A 25,177-nucleotide genomic window follows, 5' to 3' on the forward strand; every position below is an offset into this window, starting at 1 on the left:
TTAATGCAAAAATTCAGGCACTTTTAAAGAAAGAATGGAAGTATCTTAGATTTGTGAATAAAAATCAGTAATTTCAATTCTCACCCTCCCTATGTAACCCAGACAGACACACACAGCATTTGCCAGGTCCTGAGATGACCAGTGGAGGAAACTTAAATCCTGTTTTACATATGATGAAGAATGAAATAATAACCATGTAAGTTACAAGAAAGTTCAGTAAGGACAAACATATTTCAATTTAATTGTAAAGTTTTGCATCACTTTCTCAAGCTTGGCCTTGACAATTTTCATCATTGACCAAACTCAACCAAATTTGTTAGATGAGCAAAAGGTGTTAAAATACATCTCATTTCTCATTTCAATGTTTGCTTTCCAATTAGAAACAAAAGAATAACATATACATTTTTTTACGTTGGTTCATATTCTGAACTTTTACTGGAATCTGGTACCTGAATAAGTTGCAAAGATTTCCTTTGAGAAAAAAATGAGCGGACTGTTCTCTTAAGCAAAATAAACACATTGTCCACATTATCTGACATGTGTAAGAAGTACAAATCACATACATTTATAAATCACTCATTTTCATGGTCTGGCATAATGTTGATTCCACATATTTTATTGCTTGAATAATACCAAATATGTCCCAACAAAGTACAGTGGGTCATTGGGAAGTATTGAGTTTTCTTGTTTATAAATATCAGAGGACAGTGTTTGGGAGAGGCCAGGTCATTTCACTTTGAAGAAGTTATTTCTCTTTAGCAAATTTCGTCTCTCATCTCCCTTCTGAATTTGATGATCTCCTAGTTTCTTGGGGCTTCTTTTGTACTGGGTATTTAACATGCTTCCAAATGTATGACAGATACTTAATTTATACAGCACCCTAAGCAAAACATGCCTGGGGAAGCCCCTATTTATTTTTGGCAAATAGGATATTTGTCTGTTCTGAAGAGGGAGGCACAAAGGGCCCTTCTGTGTGAAAGAATCTTTCCTGGGGAATTAATACCACCCCAGCTCCAAAATCTCCTTTCTATTTTCTTTCTTCCTATTGCAGGTTGATAAGTTATGACCTTTGACTGTGGTAGTAGAAGGAAAGAAAATTCATAAATATAATGTTTACTAGGAGTCAGGCTTCATCTGTACATTTTTCTCTTTTACGTTCACCTACAATTTGTTATGATCATGGAAAGTCAGATAGGAAACTGGAAAATTGAGAGCTTGAATTTGAGTTGAGTCTTGCAAAATCCCAGACCCTGTTCATTCAAACGCTTCACATTGTGTGGACAGAGTTGTTTGGCAGGGTGGTGTGTCAAGGACAGTTTCTAGGTTTGTGCAGATCTGGATAAGACAGTGGATCTGCATTTCATTTGGTCATGTGTGATGTTGGGTGTTGCTTTCTGAAAAACACAGGAATCATCAAACTAATAAAAAGTAGATTAAAAGGTTGATTTGCATATTCTAAAAAGCAATATACCAGTGCATGGTACTGTGAACCAAGTGCCTCTAAGTAGGAAGCAGACTACTGATAATGATAATGTACTGCATGCTTGTGAAAGCTAGAAGAGAGGACTTCAAATGTTTTCACCATCAAGAAAGGATAAATGTTTGGGGAAATGTGTTTACCCTGATTTGAACATTACAAAATGTATACATGTGTCAAAATATAACATGGTATCACATATACATGGATAATTTTGTTTGTGATAAAGCATCAAAAAATTTCTGTAAAAAATTGAGGTCTTTGAACTTTCAAACACTAATGCTTAATATGGGGAACTAGCCATTGTCTCCTTAGGTGGTCTTTCTTCCTTCCAAGTAGGGTGTAAGCCACCTAAGAAATTAAAGTCTACAACTAGTGAAGAACAAGAGACAAAGTCAGAAAGATAGTTTCAAAAAGTTGGAGCCCCTGATAGGTCCAATCCACATAGGAGCTGGAGCTAGGCAATTAGAAAATGGCTCCAGTGGTTTATTAAATTTTTTTAAGAAGGTACATCAAAAACAGGGATAAGGTTACAGGAGTGGAGTCTTGCTTCATGATGTCTTGCTGTCACCAGGTCCATTGGCATTATGGCAGGTCATATCCATCTCAGAGAGGCTGTGCGACTACAGCAGGTCACCCATCTCTGGTGCTATGTAGGACCTTTGGCAGAGCTTCAATGTGTTCTCACAATGTGTCTGGGCAGTCAACCAGAGGAAATGTCCACTGGAAGTTCCCAGACACCAGATTATCCTATTCATTAGGGTGTGATGCGCAATATATATAGTCCACACACAACCCCTGGATGGCTCTAAACATCTCTTCCATTTTTAATTTATAAATGCAAATAAGGGGACTTTGCATCATTGGGTCCTTGATCCAAGGGCATCACAATCTATTATTATGCTCTAAAAAGAATTAATAGCAAACATATCATTTCAATAACATACAATGTAGATAGCTTTAACATGTTTCCAGGATGGGAGCCAATTAATTTACAAAGTATTTGAGCAGCTAGAGATGCAGGGACCATGAGATTGGTCCTGCTTTTCTAAGTATCCTGGGTGCTCTTATGTATCCCCATGAGATTTAAACCATTATTATTTTTATGTTAAACATCCATTAGATGATCTTTTAATTTTTCCCAAATTTATTAGGAAGTATGATATTTGGCTGCAGTAATACAGCCATATTTAGCATAGCATTTAAGCCTTTGTTTGAATTTGAGGGTAGAAAGCTCATTATCGATATTTGAAATAACAGCTTTTAGAATATTTTAGTTTCAGTCTATCAATACTTACCTAATTGCATGGGACTTTAGAAATACTTTGGGCCAAATTATTAAGAAAATGAGCTTAGTCAGATTACATTTTTTACAATTTACAGGATATTATCCATTTTTTTCTTATTTTTATATCTCCAATATTTAAAACATAAGAGGATTGAAAAAGGCTCACAGGCCAAAGCAGGAACCCTCCTTGTGGTTCCTGCCTATAAAGTTATGCATGGGGCCATTTGTATAATGTAGAAAATTTGAGGCTGCAGTTAAATTCCAGAGATCTCTTTGAATATCATCCTTCCTAAAAGTTAGAATATTACCAATGGAACTTTCAGAGGTCATAATATCATAAGAGAATGGAATAAGTCCATAAATATAGTGAATACGGAAACAGATAAAAATCTGAAAGAATACATTAAGATACATAGGACCCAAATTATTATCAAATAAGGAATAACTATTATAAATCTAAACATGAATTATTGATCTTTCTAGTGTAACATCAATCAGTTTGCCAGGCTTTAATTTGGGCTTCATTACATGGCTGTAAATAATACCAAAACAACAGGAAGTAATCTAAATCATATGGGTTTTTAAAGAATCGGAATGATTATATATTCAATCTTTTTTTACATTTTGAAAATAGTTCTAGATAACTCAATTATATTTTTAGCTTCTTAGATCTTTTACTAAATTAAGAATTGCAAATTCTTTGTAAGAAAAAGGAAAAGTGAAACACATTTAGTGAAGTACTTCCATGTGAAGTTTTCCTGACTTTAGACATTTTGTAGGAAATGGCATATGACTGCCTTTTATCAATTTTTGAAGATAAACCCAAAACTTATTCATCACTACTAGAGATTTTATGTCACACTGGCAAAGAATTTGTATATTTCATTCAATTAGGAAAGATGCCAAATTTTATTGCAGAATGATTAAAGTAATGAAATATTGGTGGATATTCTGTGGAAATAATTGGCTTATTATGAAAGAATTTCATTTCAATAATCGTCCCATTTTAATAACTGTCCAGATATAATCTTAAGTTCTAAGGACCAGTATGACTGGCTGGCCTAGGTCTTTTTCTATGCTTTCCTTTCCTCAAAAGCCACTTTTAAGTAGCCAACATGCTCGTCATGGGACCAACATATATTCAGGTTCCTATTGTAGCCAGTATAATTAAATCCAGCAACATGAATAAATGCAATGTTTACCTGTAAAATCTCCCATCATGTAAGTATCATTAGAAAATATTGGGATGAATTCCCTAGTCCACATTGTTAGGTACATAAATAAGAGGTGGATCTGGAGAACAGGTCCATTGAAGTCTCTCCTTAGATTTTACTTACCTGACAGCTCACAATGCCAGCATAACTATAAACATTGTGGTTAGACATTTACCTTCCTGTGTCAGGTTTTTCAGTTGTCTCCACAATACAGGTTTAGATTTCATCCTTTGAAATTTTATTTATCCTATTGTACCATGTGTTGCTCAGCAGCAGCAAGACTTTTAGTATTAAAATTTAAAGAATTTTTAAAAAAATAATTTTATGAGATTCATTGGGCCATGTAGGACTTTGTTTTCCCTCTTTTATTATTTAAAATTGAAGGAAAAATTGATATTATTCAAGTCAATGTTATTGAGCTGAATAACATTGTAAAACAAACAAACAAACAAAAAACCTTAGTTTTTACCAAATGTATGATTTGATTTTGTTTATAGTGATGGGTTGAGCAACAAAATTATAAAATGGAATCAGTATAGATGTTGAATGTCAGTTTTACAACTTATTTGTTCTATAGTTAATAGTCATTTTAAATTAAGTTGTTATATCAGAATTGGTGCTTATGTAAGGTGTTTTAATATTGAAACTAATCTTAGTTTCTCATTTGACTACCTTTCTATAGTTGGGCTATAGAATATTTAGAAAAATTGTTCTTGAACTTCCTTAATTGGTTGTTCCAATTCTATTTGGAACAAATAGAATTTGTTCTAAAGATTTTTTTTATCATTGTCAACAATGAAAGTGTTTACTTCATAATGGTTGATATTCTGTTTACCATGTGGACTGTTATTACTTAGAAATCTAAATGATCAAATACCTTGTTTGGAATATAAAAAAAAGAACAATGAGCACTAAATGCAATCACCTAACACTAGAATATATAGGGCTGGGTCTAGTTTAAACTGAATATCCAATTGAATTGTACAAATTACTTGTTTTATTTGTCTTTGCATTATACCTGGAGATTGCAGTGACCAGGGGAATATTCTGGCCGTACCCTTCAGAATTATAAATAGGCACCTATTGCTGTCCAAGATTGCCTATTACCCTGCACATATCAGTGTGAATGTAAGGAGTTTCTAAACCTACATTGAGATAGAGAGGCAAGTGGAAGTGCTCTGGCCTTAATATCTAGAGTTTTGGCTGGAAATCATCTTGACAGCCAAATGTCATCTGAGGTGATTCTGAGCAGGGTTTGATCTGGTGTGTGGTTGACTTCTGAGGATGTGAAGCCTTAGTTCCTAGGGTTCCCGTCTCTGCTTTCATAACTCACATCACACACACACACAAAAAAAAAACTTAAGAATGTTTGGGTTTCCTCATAATTTTATTTCTCATTACTGGAGGAGAAAGAACATGAATAAAATATTTAAAAAAAAAAACACTACCATGCATTTCATCAAACATCCTTGCCATTGTGATATATGATACAGGAAACCTTTGCCACTTACTGAGATGTAAAAGCTTGAGGATAAAAATAACATGTTAAGTAGTTTGTGGTACAAGGGACTATGACTGTACTTAATTTTGTTTGGGTAACTTATTAGTAGTGTTTAGGTGTAATATCATAGCATGGACTTTTTGAATGTTGCTGTTATTATTTTCAAGGTTTATCTGGTAAGTCATTTGACATAAATAAGTCCTGGGACTAACAAGGCAGAAGTTGGCCAGTGCCCCCCCCCTCCCTTTTAACCAAAGACAAATTAGAAATGTTTTCAGGTTTCACAGTGAAGTAGAGGAAATCTTGGCCTTGGGTCAGCAGGTCCTTCTGGAACTGGCAAACTATTTACACGTATATTCATTAGGAAGTCAGTGCCATCTTATGCATGACCTTATGTTGGGTGTATATGCTGAAGAAACTATTCCAGTGTTATGATTTCAGAACAGAAATGAAGCTATAAGAAAGGAGGGTAAGTAACCTTGGATGGGATAGCAGAATGGGGATTGATGGAGCCTGGAGTCCATCCTCTGCTGACCTTCACCCTTTCTAAATAGTGTGGCAGTCACGTACTTCACCTACATAAAACCTGGTTGGAGACTGGATTATCACTTGGAAGATAAAAAATAGTTCCCAGATTCCTTTTGAAAGATATGCAATGTTGCTTTAAAAAAATAATCAATATTGACCACAAGAGAGGTAGAAAGAGGCACTGAACAGAGTCTGAAAGGTAGGAGTATTCCTGCTTCTGAGGTTCACTAGCTTGAGCAAGCCAGTTGGCTCCTAATTTTAAGTGAAAGCATTGGGCTAAATATGTCCCAAGCACCTTTCTGTTCCAACACCTGTGAACCTGGCAATGACAGTATTGGAGAGTCCATGTGGTTGCATATAAACACAGCTGAGGGGTCTTAATCGGGAGGTTCTCATACAGGTCCCTTGTGACTCTGTGACATTGTGGGATCCCAGCAAGCACAGAAGTATGTGGCTTCATCTGAGGTGACAACATTATTGATTATCAGATAAAAGATGCCATCTTCTCTCTCTTCTGTCTCCAAGCGGGGGTTGGGCTTATCTTGCTTGTTAGTCTTGGAGGAGCCATAAAGGATCCGCTTCAGGGGCTCCCCTTCTTTCAGTTGATACCAGTGCACAATGGCATTCTGGAGGGGGATCCCAGAGGCCTTGCAACTGATGTGTGCTGTTCTGTCTGATCTTCGGGTTAAGGTTATTTGATCCTGAAATAACCTTATTTTGGAGTCTCCACCTGAAAAGCAAAGAAGAGAGATCATAGGTATTAAAATTATTTTTGTGTCCAGATGATTATGTACATGAATGGAACAGGACAAGAAAGAAGTTACGTTGACTTACAAATCCAAGTCAAAGTCACAAGAAAAATCCATGAGGTTATCATTTTCAGTGACTAGTTAGGATTGACAGCACCAGAAAGCATGAACAGGACCTGGGGTATGGTGGAGCTCTTGCTCTGAGGAGGAGGGACAGGGAGGAAAGGCTAGTTTCTGAGCCAATGAGAGTCCTGCACAATGAGATCTGCTGCAGTGCTGCTTCATCAGGTTCCTGGTGTTGAGACTGTCAGTTCCCAGAAGACCAGAGAAACATCTGTGCACTAATACTATGTTACCTTACCCCACCCCCAACCTCCATAGGAGCATTTCCTCCCTATTGTCCTTTAAATGTTTCTAATACTCCTATCCTTGACCTCTTTTTTTTTATAATCACCTGCATTTTATACTTTCCCATATTTTGTAACACCTGTGGATAGCTATACATGCTTATTTTGAGTGCAGAAATAAGTCTGTTTTATGGATCAGTAGTTTGCTCAAAGTTCACAGCTTGATGCCCTATTAATAATTAGTGTGGTTACAGACACTGAGGTATTTCATGCTATTGTTAAAGGAGAAAAAAAATCTTTTTATGACTACTCTTGTCCATTTCAAAATTCCTAGTTTTTTTTAACTAAAGCACCCCTTTAATATTATTTGGAGGACAAGGTAGATGTGATTTTCTATGAATTTCTGAGAATCCCCACGGCAATTGTTAACACTTAACATTGTTCCCACTTAACGTTGGGAAACAAAATAAAAAGCTCTAGTAATTTTCCTAGATAACATTGTCAGTGAGTGGCCCAGCAAGAACATTAACACCCAGGCCTATCTCATTCAAAAGCCCTGCATTCTATATCATTCATTCATTCATTCTAGTAAAAATTTACCCTAGCAGGGTGCTGGCCTCCCCATGATAGTCATTCCCCTAAAAAGGGTTCATATCCTTAGACTGCTTTTATCCTTACCTTAGTCTTCTTTCCTTTGTGTCTCATAAACATTAGGTGAAAGGTGAGGTCTGTTGCTCTAGTTATTCCCACTGTAATAACAAAATCAGGAATCATCATGGACAAGGTATGGGACAGACAGCCCTGAGCCTGCCCCTGGGAACGTGCCCTGGAGCCCCCAATGTTCCCTCCCTGGGTTTCGACAGCATCTCTGTTCTTAATAGCACAATCTGATCCTTAGAAGGGAGAAATGGAGCAAGGATATGTTGCAGTAATTTCATGTATGGATATTATGTGCTAAGAAATTCACAAATGGTGTTAACATGAGAAGAGTTTCTGATGTAAGAACTTTTCACATTAATTTCTGCCTTGTTTGAAAGTAGATTATAAGAGAGGTACCAGTGGAATTTTCATATTTGGGGTCTAATATTTTGTCCCACTATTCTGTGAAAGTTCTCAAACATCCAGCTGGTATTCACAGGCTAAATATAAAATAATCATCAATAAATATGTTTTACTTTATTGATTTGTGGAAATACTAGCTTTGCATTCTCTGTAGATGCAGGAAGCAGGTATTATCTCTTTTTAACTATCTGTTCCTCTTATTCACGATTTTGTTTGTTTGTTTGTTTTATTTGCAGAGCTCTGATATACAAGATCTTCAGGCTTTGTTTTGTCCCAGCCCTCAGCCCTGAATGTGGACAGAGCTGCCACCTCTTCCCCCAGATATAAGATTTGTACAATGATCTCTCATGGACCCCTAATAGCTGATTGTTTCCTTATAAATTTAAATATCACTAGATTTCTTCAGATGGTCTCAGGATACCAAAAGATACAATTATTATGTCTGACAGATCATTCTGTCCCTCTGAAAACTTCCAGTGCTCAGGTATAAAATGGAAAAAATGACAGTCACAAGAAATATCTATATAATAGGTGCACATCTGTTCAGCATTCATTTTGAGCCTCTTCTGCATTCATTTTGAAACATTCAATTTCTGGAAATCTGTACAGTCAAGTAAACAACAACTGTTCAGCCATCTACCCTGTGTTTTCAGAGTATAATTGGTAATATCATGCAGAGCTCACTAAGAGCAGAATCCAGGAGTTTCCCTGGAAAGCTCTGGAAGTGCTGTAGACAAGGGAGTCTCAGGGTGTACACCCTGATCAGCAGTCACTGTGGCTGCTCATATGAGAAGAAGGTGAATGGGCACAGACTTGGAAGTAGTTCTTGTCTAAATTATCCTGGAAACTTTAATTTTGTCCTTATCCAGCAAGTACAGTAGTACATGGTCTCTTCTTCTTTCTCTAAGAAATTGCCAATGTTGCAGTATTAGTGCATGTATTTTTGCTGGCTCTGAATTTGTTTTTCCCATCTAAATCCTTTTGAGTAGTTGTCCACACATATAATACATGCTACAGACCTTGATTTGGTTTCTGTTGGTAGCAGTATAAGGTTGGTCTGAGACTATTTTGGAACAACACCTTACAAGATATGTAAGCATTCTTATCTGTTGCTCTGGAAATTAATATTTCAGGTTGCTCCAGTTGCCCTAGTCCAAGTGCAAGCAAAAAAGAGAGAGTCTCATGAACAAATAATATATGAAGAAACTACAAAAAAAGAATGACTTCATTCTCTTCTGCAGACTGTAGTGATCGGGGGCAACTCAGTAGCCCTGAGGGAAAACAGGATGACTGCTTTCAGGAGTGGCATCCCTCTCTTCTGCTAGTTTGCTGCCCAGGGAGAAAGTGAGAAAGTAAAGGTACTGAGAGCTGAGGTCTCAGGTCAGTGCAGGAGGGTGTGGCTGTTCTGGTGTCTCAGAGAAGTGGAGGGTCAGGTGATTTCCTGGGTTCTTTGTGATCTGCTACAGTTATGAGCAATTCTAGGGTATCCTTCACCACATAAGCTGAGCAGATTGGGTATGTGGAAAGAACCACTGGGATGCAAGGGTTCATCTGGGTTTGGGGGAGAGCTGGAACACCCCTTCCCTCTGCAATTTCACACTGTGAAATATTGCTTTGGAGCTACGAAGACATGGCTGCTGTGTTCTGTCATCATATCTGTCTCTGTGATTTCCTCTTGAGTCAGAACTCAGGTAAGAATCCTGACCTTAATTTTTCAATATCACAACAAAAAAATCAGACACTTTGATGTGTATATTTGTATGTATGTATGTGAATATATATGCAATTGGGATGTCCCTAATCAATCATGTCTCAGAGAAATCATGTTTCATTCATAATCTGGTAACTCTAGGAAGGAACTCGACTGCAATTGTTGGCAGGTTTGAAAAAGAGAAATCTCTAGAAATCTATAAAACCATATAGAAAAGGTGCCCCCTTCCCTCCTCTTCATCACTTTATTATTTCTCCAAGTTTCCACCCCACAAACATCTGTTGTAAAGTCAAGATAGTTTCATTTCCCAGCACGTGATCTGATGGGACCCTGCAGTGGGACTCTACACTGCTCTTTTGAGGATTTAAGGAAATGATCTGTATTAAATATTTAGCACAGATATTATAAGAAGCTTAATTCCATCTTTTCAATCATTTCTTCTTAAAAAGTGTTTGTATTCTCAGACTGTTTTTACCCTCCCTTAGTCTTCCTTCCATTGTGTCTCTGTGCACATTAGGTGAGAGATGAGACCTATTGAGATTTAGGTGGTCTGGTAATTCTCACTGTAACCCCAGGGTCAGGAATCACCAAGCACAGGGTGTGGGACAGGAAGCTCTGAGTCTGCCTCACAGAATGTGCCATGCACCCCCTAGTGTTCCCTCACTGGGCTTCAACAGCATATCTGCTGGTAGCACAATCTGATCCTTAGAGGGAGAAATGGAGTAAGAATGCGTTTCAGTGATTTCAGATGTGTAGGTAAAATGTATACATGGATATTATGTGATAAGAAATCTATATTAATAACATTATCAATACAAGAAAATTTTCTGATATAAAATTTTTGCCTCATTAATTTCAATGTTTTTTGAAAATAGACTTTAAGAAAATAGAAGAGGAATTTTTATAGCTTCACATTTAGTATTTTGTCCCATTATTTCTTGAAAGTTCACATCCAGCTGGTATTCACAGAATAAACATAGAATAATTGTCAATAATTACTTTTTCCTTTGCTAATTTGTGGGAAATATTAGCTTTGCATTCTGTGTAGATGTACAAAGCAGGTATTATCTCCCCCTTTTAAGTGCCTGTCTTTTATTCAGGATTTTTTGTTTTCTTTGCATAATTCTCATATACAAAGTCTCCAGGGCATACGCTTGGAGAAGGACTTGTTTTCTTCCAGCCATGAATCCTGAGTATGTATAGAGCTGTGGCCTATTTCCCCAAAGGCAGGATTTGTAGTTTGGTCACTCATGGACCCCTAATAGCTGATTATTTACTTATAGATATAAAGGTCACTAGATTTATTCAGATTGAGCACTGGATACTAATGAAATGGAATAAATTATTGTGCTTCACAGATCATTTTACTTCTGAAAACCTCTGATGCTCATGAAAGAAATGAGAAAATAACAATAACAGGAAATCTGTATAGAAGGTACATGTCTCCCGGGCATTTAACCCTCTCCTGCATTCATTCTGAACCATTCGGTTACTGGAAATCTATGTACAGTCAGATAACAAACAGATGGAGTGTGCTGTGAACCTTGTATTTTCAGAATTCTCTGATAACCTGACTTAATAGAAAATAGTTTCAAATTATTCTTAATTTGAATCATAATTGCTGACACCATGCAGGGCTCACTGGGAGAGCAGAATCGAGAAGCCCCTCTTGGGAAGCTCTGGAAATGCTGCTGGAGAGGCGGATCAGCCTGGGCACCCAGCTCAGCAGCCACTGTCGCTGCTCATATGAGAAGAAAGTGAATGGGCACAGACCTGGAGGTGGATCTTGTGGAAGTTATTCTGGAAATTCTATTGTGTTCATCCAGCAGGCACAGTAGTTCATAGCTTCATCTTCTTTCTCTAAGAAATTCATTTTCAGGGTCTAAATGGAAGTTTGAGAATTTTTACTGCCTCAAATTTGTTCTTCTCACCTAATTCTTTTTCAGTAGGTGATGTCCAGACATTTATTCGATGCTCTAGACCTTGATTGTCAGTACCAGTGTATGACTTCTCTGTCCAAGTCAGAGAGGAATAACTTACAAGTTAACTGAGAACTCTTATCTGTTGCCCTGGAAATTGTTATTTTAGGTTGCACCAGTTGCCCTAGTCCAACTGCAAGCAAAGAAGAGAGAGTCCTATGAACAAACAACACATGAAGAAACTACAAAAAAAGAAGAACTTCATTCTCTTCTGGAGACTGTAGTGACGGGGGGAAACTCACAAACCCAGAGGGAGGACAGGATGACTGCTTTCAGGAGTGGCATCCCACCTACCGTGCTAGGTGCCCAGGAAGAAGATGAGAATGTGAGGGTCCTGAGACCTAAGGTCTCAGGTCAGTGCAGGAGGGTGTGGCTGTTCTGGTGTCTCAGAGAAGTAGAGGGTCAGGTGGTTTCCTGGGTTCTTTATGATCTGCTGCAGTTATGAGAGGTTCTAGGGTTTCCTGCATGAAACTTCATGAGCTGAGCAGATTGGATATGTGTGTTGACTACGTGGAAAGACTCCCTGACACACACTGTTCCTGTTTTCGGGGAGGGGTAGTTCTGTTACCTACTCACCCTTTTGCTCTGCAATTTCACACTGTGAAATGTTGCTTTCGAGCTATGAAGACTCCAGCAAGGTTTTGGGGAGCTCTCCCAGAAAGCACAGGCATCTCACTATAGAAAGCTCTTTACTGCTCTGTGAGACTCTTTTGAGCACTAGATGAGGCAACTTTGGAGCTGTCTCATATATACTATCAAAGAGAGGGTTGTTGTTGTTGCTGTTATTATTATTATGATTTTGGTACCAGGGATTAGAACCAAGGCGCTTAAGCACTCAGTCACATTCCCAGCCCTTTTTTATATTTTATTTAGAGACAGGGTCTCCTGAGTTGCTAAGTGCCTTGCTAATCTACTGAGACTGGCTTTAAACTCACAATCCTCTTACCTCAGCCTCCCGAGTTGCTGGGATTTCAGACATGCACCAGCGCCTGGTGAGAGGGGTATTTTTAAGTAATGTTCATTTTCATTTATGGTAATAAGGCTTTGCAATTAATAATATACCTAAATATTTACCAAGGACTTACCAACAATGTTAAAAATGCTTTCTTGTACTTTCATTTTCACTCTTACCAATCCCCAAAGGTATTGGGACCTCCCTGTGACAGACCAGATCAGTGGGGCAAAGATAACTTACCCTCAGTCACTTTCCTGGTATCCAGGGAATTTGGATGAGTATCAGATGCTCACTGCAGATAACCTGAGTAAACATTCCCCCTAAAATGACAATAAAAGCCATCACTTTTTTACTTCTAAGTATTTTCTGTGCATGTTTATGAAGCAATGTGTTTGGATCATTTTACTATTAAAATTTTAAATGGGCTTTGCATTTGTAGGCTCATATGCTCTTCTTTTAGCTAACTTTATATTTATATACTACTTCCCTAAAATGTGAATATCCCCATTAAAGGCCTGTGATAATAAGCACCCCTGCTAATTTCTAATCCATCTGAGGTCACCTGAGTTATATAAAATCTTTGTGTCTGTTTCTACATCTATATGTGCCTAAATATTTTTCAGACCCATAATAAAATTATGTTCTCATATAAGAATTATAATGAAGAGAAAGTATAGATAATAGTACTTGACACATAATATTTATTTATGAGGTTTTTCAAGTTTTATTTTCATTATTGCTTTACAACTAGAAAAAAAACTTATTGGTTAAATAATATTTTAGTTGTAACAGTTGTTGTAGTCCTTTTTGGAAAATGCATCAAATCAACAAAAGTATAAAGAATAAAGTAACCCACCCACTCAATTGGAGAAATAAAGCCTGCCTTAAGAATTCTATGTTTCCTTTCCTTCTGTTCCTTCCATTGAAATAGACATTTACATATTTGAAAGGGAATGTATATGTATTTGTACTTTATGTATTCTTTGAGTTTGATGATAAACATTTTCACATGTACTCATGAATCCTCAAAAATGTCATTTTTAAGACCTCATATATTCTATCTTTTAAAAGCAGCACAAGCATGCTCCATTTTTTCCATTTTGTTCATTGTTATAATTTTCTTGAGAACATATTTAAAAGAGAATTGTAACTGTTTCTCCTTAAGCCTGGTCCTCAGGAAATGCTACATTACCAGAAATACATGCAAATAATTTAGTGAGGACAGTTTGAGAAGATTAATCCACAGTTTCCATGCATTTCAACTTGGAAAAGGCTGATCTTGCATTTGGTATGTTCATTTCAGGAGCTGTTTCCTTGTTTGTTTGATTGGTTGGTTATTTCCATAAAAAATGGAGAACTAGGAAAGTTATATTTAGACTTAGCAGGACATGGTTCTTCCTTTTAAAAAAAATAGTCATGCTCAGAAACAGTAAAGACAAAGAATCAAAGAAGATGAAGAATCAAAGTATGATGAGTTCCCAGACTGAGGGTTCACATGTCTAGTGCATCTCCTGAGTCTTCCTAAAGTGAAAAATCCCTTTTATCCTTAAAGAGTTTCAAAATTAAACATTTGACCATTCATTCTTAAAATAGAGGATAATGAATATGAATAGCTTGATTGCATTTTGGGAATGTCTAAATAAGCTCAACACTACATACAGGAAACTTATCCAGAGATATGCATGTTCTTTCTGGAAACTTGCTGCAAAAGGATGTTATGCCTATCCAAGAACAAGCGAGATCTTTCCATCTTATAAGTTCTTCTTTGATTTCTTTCTTTAGTGTTCTGTAGTTTTTATTTATTTATTTATTTATTCATTCATTCATTTATTTATTTATTTATTTATTTATTTATTTTTTGTAGAGGTCTTTCACCCCTTTTGTTAGGTTGATTACCAAGGCTTTTATTTTTTGAATCTATTGTAAAAGGGGTAGCTTTCCTCATTTCCCTTTCAAAGGATTTGGCACTGATTTACAGAAATGCCTTTGATTTATGGATGTTGATTTTGTATCCTGCTACTTTGCTGAATTCATTTACTAGTTCTAGAAGTTTTCTGGTGGAAATTTTTGGGTCTTCTAGGTATAAAATCATATTATCAGCAAATAGTGTTAATTTGAGTTCTTCTTTTCCTATCCATATCCCTTTAATTTCTTTCGTCTGTCTAATTGCTCTGGCTAGTGTTTCAAGAACTAGGTTAAATAGAAGTGGTGAAAGACTGCATCCCTGTCTTGTTCCAGTTTTTAGAGGGAATGCTTTCAATTTTTCTCCATTTAGAATGATGTTGGTCTGGGGCTTAGCATAGATAGCTTTTACAATATTGAGATATGTTCCTGTTATCCCTAGTTCTTCTAGTGTTTTGAACATAAAGGGGTGCTGTATTTTGTCAAATGTTTTTTCTGTGTCTATTGAGATGATCATATGGTTCTTATCTTTAAGTCTATTGATGTGATGAATTACATTTATTGATTTCCTTATGTTGAACCAACCTTGCATCCCTGAGATGAACCCCCGTGATCATGGTGCACTCTCTTTTTGATATGTTTTTGTATTCAACTTGCCAGAATTTTGTTGAGAATTTTTGCATCTATATTCATTAGAGATATTGGTCTGAAGTTTTCTTTCTTTGATATGTCTTTGCCTGGTTTTGGAATCAGAGTGAATGACCATACTACCAAAAGCCCTATACAGATTTTATGCAATTTCAATAGAAATCCCAATGACATTCCCCATAAAAATAGAAAAGGCAGTCATGAAATTCATCTGGAAAAATAAGAGACCCAGAATAGCCAAAGCAATCCTTATCAAGAAGAGTGAAGCAGGTAGCATCTCTATGCCAGACCTTAAACTATACAACAGAGCAATAGTAACAAAATAGCATGGTATTGGCACTAAAATAAACTGGTAGACCAATAGTACAAAATAGAAGACACAGAGACTAACCCACATAATTACAGTTATATTGGACAAAGGTGCCAAAAACATACATTGGAGGAAAGATAGCCTCTTCAACAAAAGGTGCTGGGAAAACTGGAAATCCATATGCAACAAAATAAGATTAGACCCCTGTCTCTTACCATGCACAAAACTCAACTCAAAGTGGACCAAGGACCTAAGAATTAAACCAGAGACCCTGAGACTAATATAAGAAAAAGTAGGCCCCAATCTCCATCATATCAAATTAGGCCCCTACTTCCTCCTGTGGCACAAGAAATAAAACCAAGAAGCAATAAATGGGATGGATTCAAACTGAAAAGTTTCTTCTCAGCAAAAGAAACAATCAGTGAGGTGAATAGAGAGCCTACATCTTAGGAGCAATTTTTTTCCACTTGCACATCAGATAGAGCACTAATCTCTGGGTTTATAAAGAACTCAAAAAGCTAAACACCAAAAAACCCAAATAACCCAATCAATACATGAGTCAAGGAACAGAACAGAATCTTCTCAGAAGGTGATATACAATCAATCAACAAATATATGAAAAAGTGTTCAACATCTCTAGCTATTAGAGAAATGAAACTCAAAACTACTCTAAGATTTCATCTCACTCCACTCAGAATGGTAGTTATTAAGAATACAAACAACAATAAGTATTGGTGAGGATGTGGGGGAAAAGACACATTTATACATTGCTAGTGGGGCTGCAAATTGGTGCAGCCAGTATGAAAAGCAATATGGAGATTCCTTGAAAAACTTGGAATGGAACCACCATTTGACCCAGCTATCTCTCTCCTCGGTCTATACCCAAAGGGCATAAAAACAGCCACATCAATGTTTACTGCAGCACAAATCACAATAGCTAAACTATAGAACCAGCCTAGGTGCCCATCAGTAGAGGAATGGATATATAAAATGTGGTATACATATATACATAATGGAACATTGCTCAGCAATGAAAGAGAATAAAATCATGACATTTGCAGGTAAATCAATGAAGTTGGAGAATATAATGCTAAGTGATGTTAGCCAATTCCAAAAAACCAAATGCCAAATATTTTCTCTGATATATGGAGGCTGATTGATAGTGAGGTTGGGAAGGGAAGCATGTGAAAATTGGATGAACTCTAGATAGGGAAAAGGGGAGGGAGGGGAATGGAGGGAGCAAGGGTTATAAAAAAAAAGTGGTGGAAAGAGATAGACATCTTTTTCCAAAGTACATGTGTGAAGACATGAATGGTGTTAATACACTTTATATAGAACCAGAGATATGAAAAAATGTGCTCTATATGTGTAATAGGAATTGTAATGTATTCTGCTGTCATATATAATAAATTAGAATTTTAAAAAAACAAGGATTTTTGTATTGGTTTATATTCATACATTTGTTGGAAAATTATTGGTATTTCATGGAGTCCATAAAGACACATAATCATTCTAAATCCAGGGCAGAGTCTTCAGCACACGGTAATAATTTGTACCACTTAATGCTTCATGATGGGTCAATGTCTCCTCCATTGGATAGTAACTATGTCTTGTTTATTTGATCCCCCTGAGACAAGTAAACAGTTTAGCAGCATAATAGTTCAGTGGAGCCAGATTACCTGGGTTCCAACTCCCACCTACCCGGATCAGCTTTGTGATTTGGACCTGAACCACTCAATGCTTCACTTATCTCCTGAGTCAGGTATGCATAATGACAATAGCAGAATTAACCTGACAGCAGTGTAGATTAAAAGAGATGAAATATGTGAAGAATCATAATGGTCATCTTCTGGTCTTGGCAGCTTCTTTAACAGGGAGGACCAAGTATTACCAAAATTGTAGGCAAAATTAATGGACTCAGTGGCTCGAGCTCTTTTCTGATAACAGAAGCTGGAAGAATCCTCCTCGCCACATCTCCCATATAAAGGACATCTGCTCCATACGAATGTGTCCCAGATATCCCGGCATTCACTTACAGAACTGAGATTCTTAAACTTCTCAGGCTAGTTCAAAAGGGCATGACTTCTTGTCTTTGGGTATCCACCATTAGGCTCCTTTCCTCTAAGCTTTAACTTCTTCATGATGCAGTGGACCAGTGATGGGTACACTGCAAGGGGTTGTCTTGATTATGTGTGACAACACTGACACACTATGAATCCCCTTCTACCTGCACCTTGCACTTACCAAGTGCCTCTGGTAGCTGTTATGATGAACATTGGCAAAGCCTGTTCCTCTCAGTCTACAGACAGGGCTAGAACCCCTTAGGAAATAGAGTCAATTGGAGATTTGGAATTACAATATCTGGGCCTAGCTGTGAACTCCTGTAACCAGGGCCAATGATGGTTTCCTGGAGAGCACAGGAGGGCTGCAGAGAAGGCAGCCTGTGGCTGGGAGCCCAGCTGTGGAGTTGGTTGTGGTAGGAAAGGATGTGGGAGGGCTCAGGCCCAAGGAGAGGATCTTGTGTGGGTTGTCTCAACAATTCTAATACTGTGGACCACCCGGCACAGTAGTACATGGCTGCATCTTCTTTTTCTATAGAAAATATGGTAAGGACTGAAGACGAAGTTTGAGAATACTTTTTTGCCTCAATTTTGTTGCCCTTTCCATTCAAGGAACCTCGAGCTGGGGACTTTATTGAAGTAACTTGAATCAGATGCTCCAAAGTCTTATTTGGTTTCTTCCAGTACCAGTGAATGGCTTCAGTATCAAAACTTGTGCTGGATATCTTGCAATTTATGTTAACACTTTTCTTTATTTCTTTAGAAACCGATATTTCGGACTGCTCCACCTTTGACAATCCAAGTCCAACTGTGAGTTGAAAAGGAGAATATGAGAATATGAGAAGAAAACATGAAAAAATTACTGTAGTCACTCATCAAGAAAGAACGAAATGGGCAGAGTGACTTACCAGCCCAGAAGGAGAGGAAGGTGACAGCTTGCAGCAGTGACATGTTGACTTCCAGGCTATGTCCTCAAGAAGTGGTGGGGACCTGGTGGTGTCTGGATGTCTCAGGTCAGTGTCAGGAAGGCGTGACCTGAACTGGGAAGAGGGAAGGAAGGGGTGTGTTAGATGATTCTTGGGCCCTTCAGTGTTGACTGCAGACTCAGCACCGCGCTCATCAGTCCTGCCTTTCATATATTAAAATAGGCCTAGTGGTCACCATAGGGCTCTTTGCATGAATGTGGAACCAGAAAGGGCTCTAGTTTCTGTGAAAATGCCCAGGAGCTATTTTATAAACTCTTTTTCTCAGCATCCTATTTTTTCATATTGCATATTTAATAAATATTTTCATAATAGCAAATATTCAAAAGTACTTGCTATACTATTTTTTTTCAAAATGTTCTCCCCATTTTTAACCTTGGCTATAGTCACACAGTTTAAATACTTGTAGTTGCACTTTAGAATTGAAAATACTGAGGTACAGAGAAGAGAAAGGGTTCCAAAAATCCACATGGTTGATAAGCAGAACATGCTGATGAAGATGCTCATGAAGAAACTCATAGAAACAGGATAAAAATGGAAACAAAAACATCCATGATTGCATAACCAAGACCAACAACTATTATCAGAATGGTGTATTCTAGATTTTTTGTAGGTATATGGATATGAAAACATTTCTGTGGATATAAACATTTATACTCAGGGTTTTGTATTCTTCTGTCAGTACAACAATAGCACCGGAGCATTTTTCAATGTCTACATCTATTAGTTTTCCATCTTTATCACTTAGGAACTGACTGACGGTTGAAAATTTCTTGACTTCATTGTGTCGGGATTGCTTCCTCTGAAAAGAGATGCAATAATGATATCTATAGTCTATTTTCAGTTTTATTAATTATTATTGCTACTATAACTACAATTTAACATTTAGCTTCCCCCTCCTGTCAACCACTTCATTTTCCAACCACTTTCCTCCTTAAAATGCTTTAGTGGTTATTTTGAAGCAATGACCTGCATAAGTCAAGGGAAATCATCAAATATTTTTAGTTTTTTCTTTCTTTTTTTTTTTTTTTCACGTCAAGGAGCTGCCCTTTGCTATGTTCTTTTCTTCAGCTAAGCTTCTTCACTTTCATTTTGTGACTTCCATGTGGTTTCCTCTGAAATTTGGGTATATGAGAGCTCTTTTAGTTCTGGATGGTGGTTGTCCCTGACCTTGTTTGTAGCTTTGTCAAATCCCATATGTGGCAGACGTGAACTCAAGTCTCCACGGGGCCTCTGTTGGAAAAAGGAAAGGAACTGGTTGGCTCAGATGGCTACATTTTCCCTCTGAAGTAGCTGCCCCATATTCTCTGCCCCATATTCTCTGTTTTCCAATAAATATCATTTCTGAGGCGCTCAATACTGAAAGCTGAGTATGGAGGGAAGAAGTCACTAATCCAGAAGGTCCATGGGCTACCATTAAAAGAACTCATGCTACTCTCACACAAGTGTTTTTCCCGACTATGGAAAGATAGTAGAGAGGGACACCAATGGAGTCTGCTTCCTGGGTCTGTCTGCAGGCATTGGTGTGGGGCTGTGGGTACTGATAACACAGGGGTGTCCATAGCTACACTGGAACTCACTAGGTCCCCAGTATACTCATGGCTGACAGACAGGTCCTCCAGACCCTTCAGTCCAGTGGCCGTGTGCCTGTGCTCTGTGTAGCTGGATACTGTTGGGTGCTGTGGGGAGTGTGTCTAACTGGTGGAGCCCACACCATCTCCCTATACCTAAATAATGATGGTGAGAACATATTTGACATTTTTCTTTTCTATTATGTGGGATGAATTCATTCTTTCACCAAGAATCATAAGATGAGAAGCTCCATAAACACAAGAGTGCATTATGACTTAAGAGGGGAAATGACAGACAAATGCCTATTTCAGACACATATTTTGTTCTTTATGAATTGTATGAAATAAAGATTTGAACAAATGCAGACTATTTTTTATTTATTATTGTAAACACTGTAAAAATAGGTATTTTGATTTTTATGTTGTGTAATTCTCTATACATGAATAGGTTGAATTCATTTTGAACATCCCTTGGTGCTGGCACTTGAACACTTTTGTTAATTATATTTTGAATTGGCACTGTTTTTATTTTTCCCATTTTTCAAATGGGTAAATAGAGGCTTTGACAGAACAAGCATTTTGTTTCAGATCAAACAGGAATAAGTGGCAGAACAGTACTTTGTCCCAGAGTGTATAATTACAGAAGCTGTGTTCTTTTTTTTAATATTTTAACAAGACACTTTAGTTCTTCCATATCTCCTTCCTATTGCGTATTTCACTTCTTTCTTTTCGGGGCTCTAGATTGCACATTCTACTATTCATTACAGGAAATAGTTCACTTGTGCCTCCTCCATGGCTTGCAAAGACTCATTTATTCCAGCAAATATGTATCAAGGATCTGCCAAAGTCCAAACTCCATGCAGGAACTTGGAATGTCACAGAGACTAGATAGACAGAGGTCCCTACTTTGTAATACTTGGATTCCAGCAGCACATCCATTATTCTTAACTCATTTGCTGCAACACCTGGACATAAAAATCACATTCTGAATCATCAGGAGTGCCCTCTCTTCATTGCAATTCCCTTATGATTCAGTCAGTGTCATCCACACCCCCCTGGAGGTCTTAGGATAAAGGAATGATAGTCTCTGATTCACTCAGACTGTTTACACAGTCTTGACAGAAGCCTTAATCAGGAGGAAATCAACACAAGTGGCATTTGGAACATTCCCCCAGGGGAAGAGGATGAGTCCTTGCTACCTGCTGTGTCCTCAACAGCATCTAGCATTTTCATCTGTGGCATCTGGGATTTGGACTCCTCTGAATCTGCTGGTGCACTAACAGACCTGAACTTACCACTGTTGACTCTACACCAAGCCCTTGGTATGCAAAGCTCCCACTTGCAGCTTGTCATCCCAATCCCATACAATGTGTTTCCTGACACTTTCAGCACCCCTGTACCCTATTAGAGACCCCTGGAGGCTTTAGATCTCCTCTGCATACACCAGGGGGAAAAAGTGCTGGGTTGGGCTGATATTTTTATATCTTCCACTGTTGGTGAACCCTGGTAGTATTGAAGAAGCTCAACATCAACTGAAGCTCTCAGATTCTCCCCAGGTCTATCTTGGGCTCTGTTGGAGTTTCTATCACTTCTGAGCTAGGGCACTCTGGGGATAGAGAAAAGGAATGGCCTTCATTCAATTCTTTGCCTTTCTAACTCTTCCCATCATCTCATAGCACTTCCCAGCTAGAAATGCCACCCTTCTCTCTGGGTGAATGCTGACTTCATACCCTGAGTTTATCTTATCTAGTACTTGCAGTAAAATTTTATATTCTTGGTTTTGTGGGATTGTCTTTTAACTTCTGAATGGAGATTCAGACTTTAGAAAATCATTGTTCTCTTTTAACTGCACCTGATTTTTAAGCCCACTGTCATTCAACTAACTGATCAAAGGGGTTTGGTTTAGTCACATCTTCCAGGGTTCTTTTTGTAAAAAAACAAACAAACAAACAAACAAAAACACACAATTACTTTATTGATTTCTTACTGCCAACTAGCATTATTTCTACTTATGCATCATTAAAAACAAAGGATTATTCCTTAGTATTTTTAAGTGATGCATTATATAACAAAGTTAGAACTTAAAATGCACCCTGATTAATTATGTAAACTGGTAATTTTTAAAAATAGCATAACTAATAATTTGGTTCCTTTCTTCATAAAATGGAAATTTAAATACTTCTCCTGATAGTCTTGAGGTTATCATTATGTTATTAGTGCAAAATGTGGCACATATAGTTTCATCTAGAAAGGTATATATCCTACACACCTTACTTAAACAAACAAAATGTGCATAAAAATGCATACAGTCAATGCATGATAGAAAGCATGTTTCAAATACAAGGCAGCCCCTCAGGCCACCATATTATTTAGGTTTTACATTATCATTTATGGCATTATAGATTAATTATATATAACATACTTTTATACATTTTAACCCTGAAGAAAAATAATTGGTGCTTGAGAAAATTATTCCAGGTAGCCATTAGGTTTGTATCAGGAGAAAATGAATCTCCAAGAGTTTACTGTCTGCCAGGTGGGAACCCTTAGCTCGAGTGGGCAGATCAGATATGCAATATATTTCACAGTGACTGTTTCCCACATCCTGGCAATGCTGCTTCTGCCAGTCAGCCAGATGGTAAAGCACATCTGGAATTACCCTTGTATGTGGTTTTCCCTTTTTAATTTTTTTCTTCTTTTCAACTGTGTTGCTGAATTTCTTCTGATCTCCCCCAAAAGCCTTCTATTTTAATTATTCATAAGTCCTTTCAGAAAATCCTCAGATAGTTCCATAAGTGGAAGTTCTGGAGATGGAAAATCCAAGGGAGGAAGTTTGGGTATTGGAATATCCTTCGCTTTCCCAGTATTTGCTGCAAATTTCTGCCAGGTTGAAGAAGCTATAGCAGTGTCTGAATGTGGTGGCAAGCTCCATAACTCTGACTTGTCTACAAAATCAGCATCCACATCCAGCTCCTTATCTACTGGATCTTTTAGAAGTCTGGCTTTTTCAGCCTTTAGTTGTTTATTTTCTTTCCTTGATCTTTCATTCTCAGCCACAAGGAACTCCACATGCCTCTTCAAATCTGCAATTTTGGTTGCCTGCTCTTCGATAATTGTTTTATCATCCTTTGGGGTTTGCTTCCAATATATGGCTCTGTTGGCTCACTCTTTTGCTGAAATAAAAATAGTAGTGTGTCTGGATCCCTGTCAAAGACTCCCTGAATTTCAGGGAGGTGTTTCTCTGTAGAAGGGGGACTCTGGCCCTCTGCATCCTCAGCAGAGGGTTTGTGAGATGACTGAACATGGGTAGCTACATCCTTGTGTGTGTTCTGAGCTTTTGATCGTTCTTCACGCTTTGCCCTTTTCCACCTCTCCTGGATGAGGAGGAGCTGTCATGTGGCTATCCCTTTGTAATCCCAGTGATAAATAACTTGGTCAGCTTCATAGCATCAGAAAGATATGCCGCAGCCTTCTTGTGATAAGAAATAGCCTCTTCGTATTTCCCTGCAGCTAATAAATGGTCTGCTCGTCTGCTCTGCTGATGAGCCAGGTTGAGAGGTGCTTCCATTACTTCCATAGACCCTGCAGGAGCGGCAGCCTGAGGAAGGGGAGCGGCGGTGAGGGCACATGGAGGGGAGTAGAAGAAGAGTTCGAGGCAGCCTTGGAGACAGCCGCCTCTCAGCGCGCCCAGAGACATTGTGGTCTCTTCCAGGGTTCTTAAATGTCATGGTTTAGCCTTAATAATGAAGGGGCTACATACAGGAAACATGACTTACAGAGGAGAGTAAAATGAGGAAAACTCTGTATTTCCAAAACATGATCCTCATTTCACATCCAAAACACCAGTTTAAGTTCAGGCTGTTGGATTTTAATCCCTCTCCTTATATCCTATTCATGACTTCTGATAAAGGAGGTTCACAAGAACCATTTTCTGTCCAGTAAGGAGAACGGCCCTGAGGCAGAATTTTCCAGAAAGGAAACTCTTCCAGTTGTGTACCCTACATGACCTTTGGCCATGACTTCTCAAGCAACAGTTCATTCGATTTTGGCCAGACTCTGCTGGGCTTGAGCCAGCCCACATTTGCCTTCAAATGCACAGTGTATTCTTATAAATTTAATAAACTGAAGGGTATTCAGTGTGGCTCAAGGGTTCTACTGAAATGTTATGACCTGTGTTTGAACAGGTCACTGACCCTCTGTATGCATCAGTTCTTTCTTCCATCCATAGGCTTATTTTAGAGTTTTTATGATGGTCCCCTGAGGTTCTGAACACATAGAACATCTAGTGCATCATGGGGCTGAATGGATATGAGTTTTTCCTGTTCCTTCCCAGCACCTTTTCTTAAATATTTCATCATTACTGGAAATCTCAGGGAAATGGAATAGTGGAGTTTGCCTGCTCTCTGAGATGCTCAGGCAGTACCAGCATACTCAGTGTCTACACATGAACCTCATTCAACAGGAAATGATGCCAAACCAAACATTGGGGGCACTGTTACTGGCATCTGGGGGTGCAGTTGATATCCATCAGACTCCCTTTCCTGTTTCCTCTGATAGGGAGGCTTCAATGTGTGGAAGACAGGAAGTGCTGCAAGCTGGGGCTGACGCCTAGCAGGGCTCAAGACTGGAGGAGGCAGTTCCATGTTGGGGAGGATGTGGTCACAGACATGTCCAGGGGCGGGGCATGTGTGCTCATTAGTTTTTTTTCTTTAATGGCATGATAGGTTCTTAGGGACATTGCAGTAGATAATGATGTCTTCTCTTTGTATGAACTTCATATTAAGTACCAGAGGGAAGCAGGCAGAATTATATACCTCAGAGGTGGAATTCTTTGTCTGAATTCACGTAGTTTTATTTTTTGTTCCTCCCCAAATATATATAGATCCTCAAGA

General features: G+C 38.0%; 1 protein-coding gene, 1 pseudogene and 1 gene segment (V, D, J or C); all 3 read right to left on the reverse strand.

Moving 5' to 3' along the window:
* The window catches only part of LOC107146186, a 35,679-nt gene extending 16,867 nt beyond the window's left edge, over positions 1 to 18,812 (reverse strand). Inside the window, exons 1-2 of the mRNA XM_048786474.1 lie at positions 18,640 to 18,812; positions 18,221 to 18,539 (exon numbers count right to left, since the gene is read on the reverse strand). Coding sequence (XP_048642431.1) covers positions 18,221 to 18,539; positions 18,640 to 18,682 — 362 coding nt within the window. The 5' untranslated portion in view covers positions 18,683 to 18,812. The remainder of the gene's footprint in view (positions 1 to 18,220; positions 18,540 to 18,639) is intronic.
* Positions 1 to 25,177, reverse strand: part of LOC107146051 — a 170,313-nt gene that overhangs the window by 112,827 nt on the left and 32,309 nt on the right.
* Positions 22,410 to 24,038, reverse strand: LOC107146185 (annotated as a pseudogene). The gene has a single exon (XR_001504001.2). The product of XR_001504001.2 is annotated as a nuclear receptor-binding factor 2-like (transcript).

This window comes from Marmota marmota, unplaced genomic scaffold (genome assembly GCF_001458135.2).
Source record: "Marmota marmota marmota unplaced genomic scaffold, marMar, whole genome shotgun sequence".
Lineage (NCBI taxonomy): Eukaryota > Metazoa > Chordata > Mammalia > Rodentia > Sciuridae > Marmota > Marmota marmota.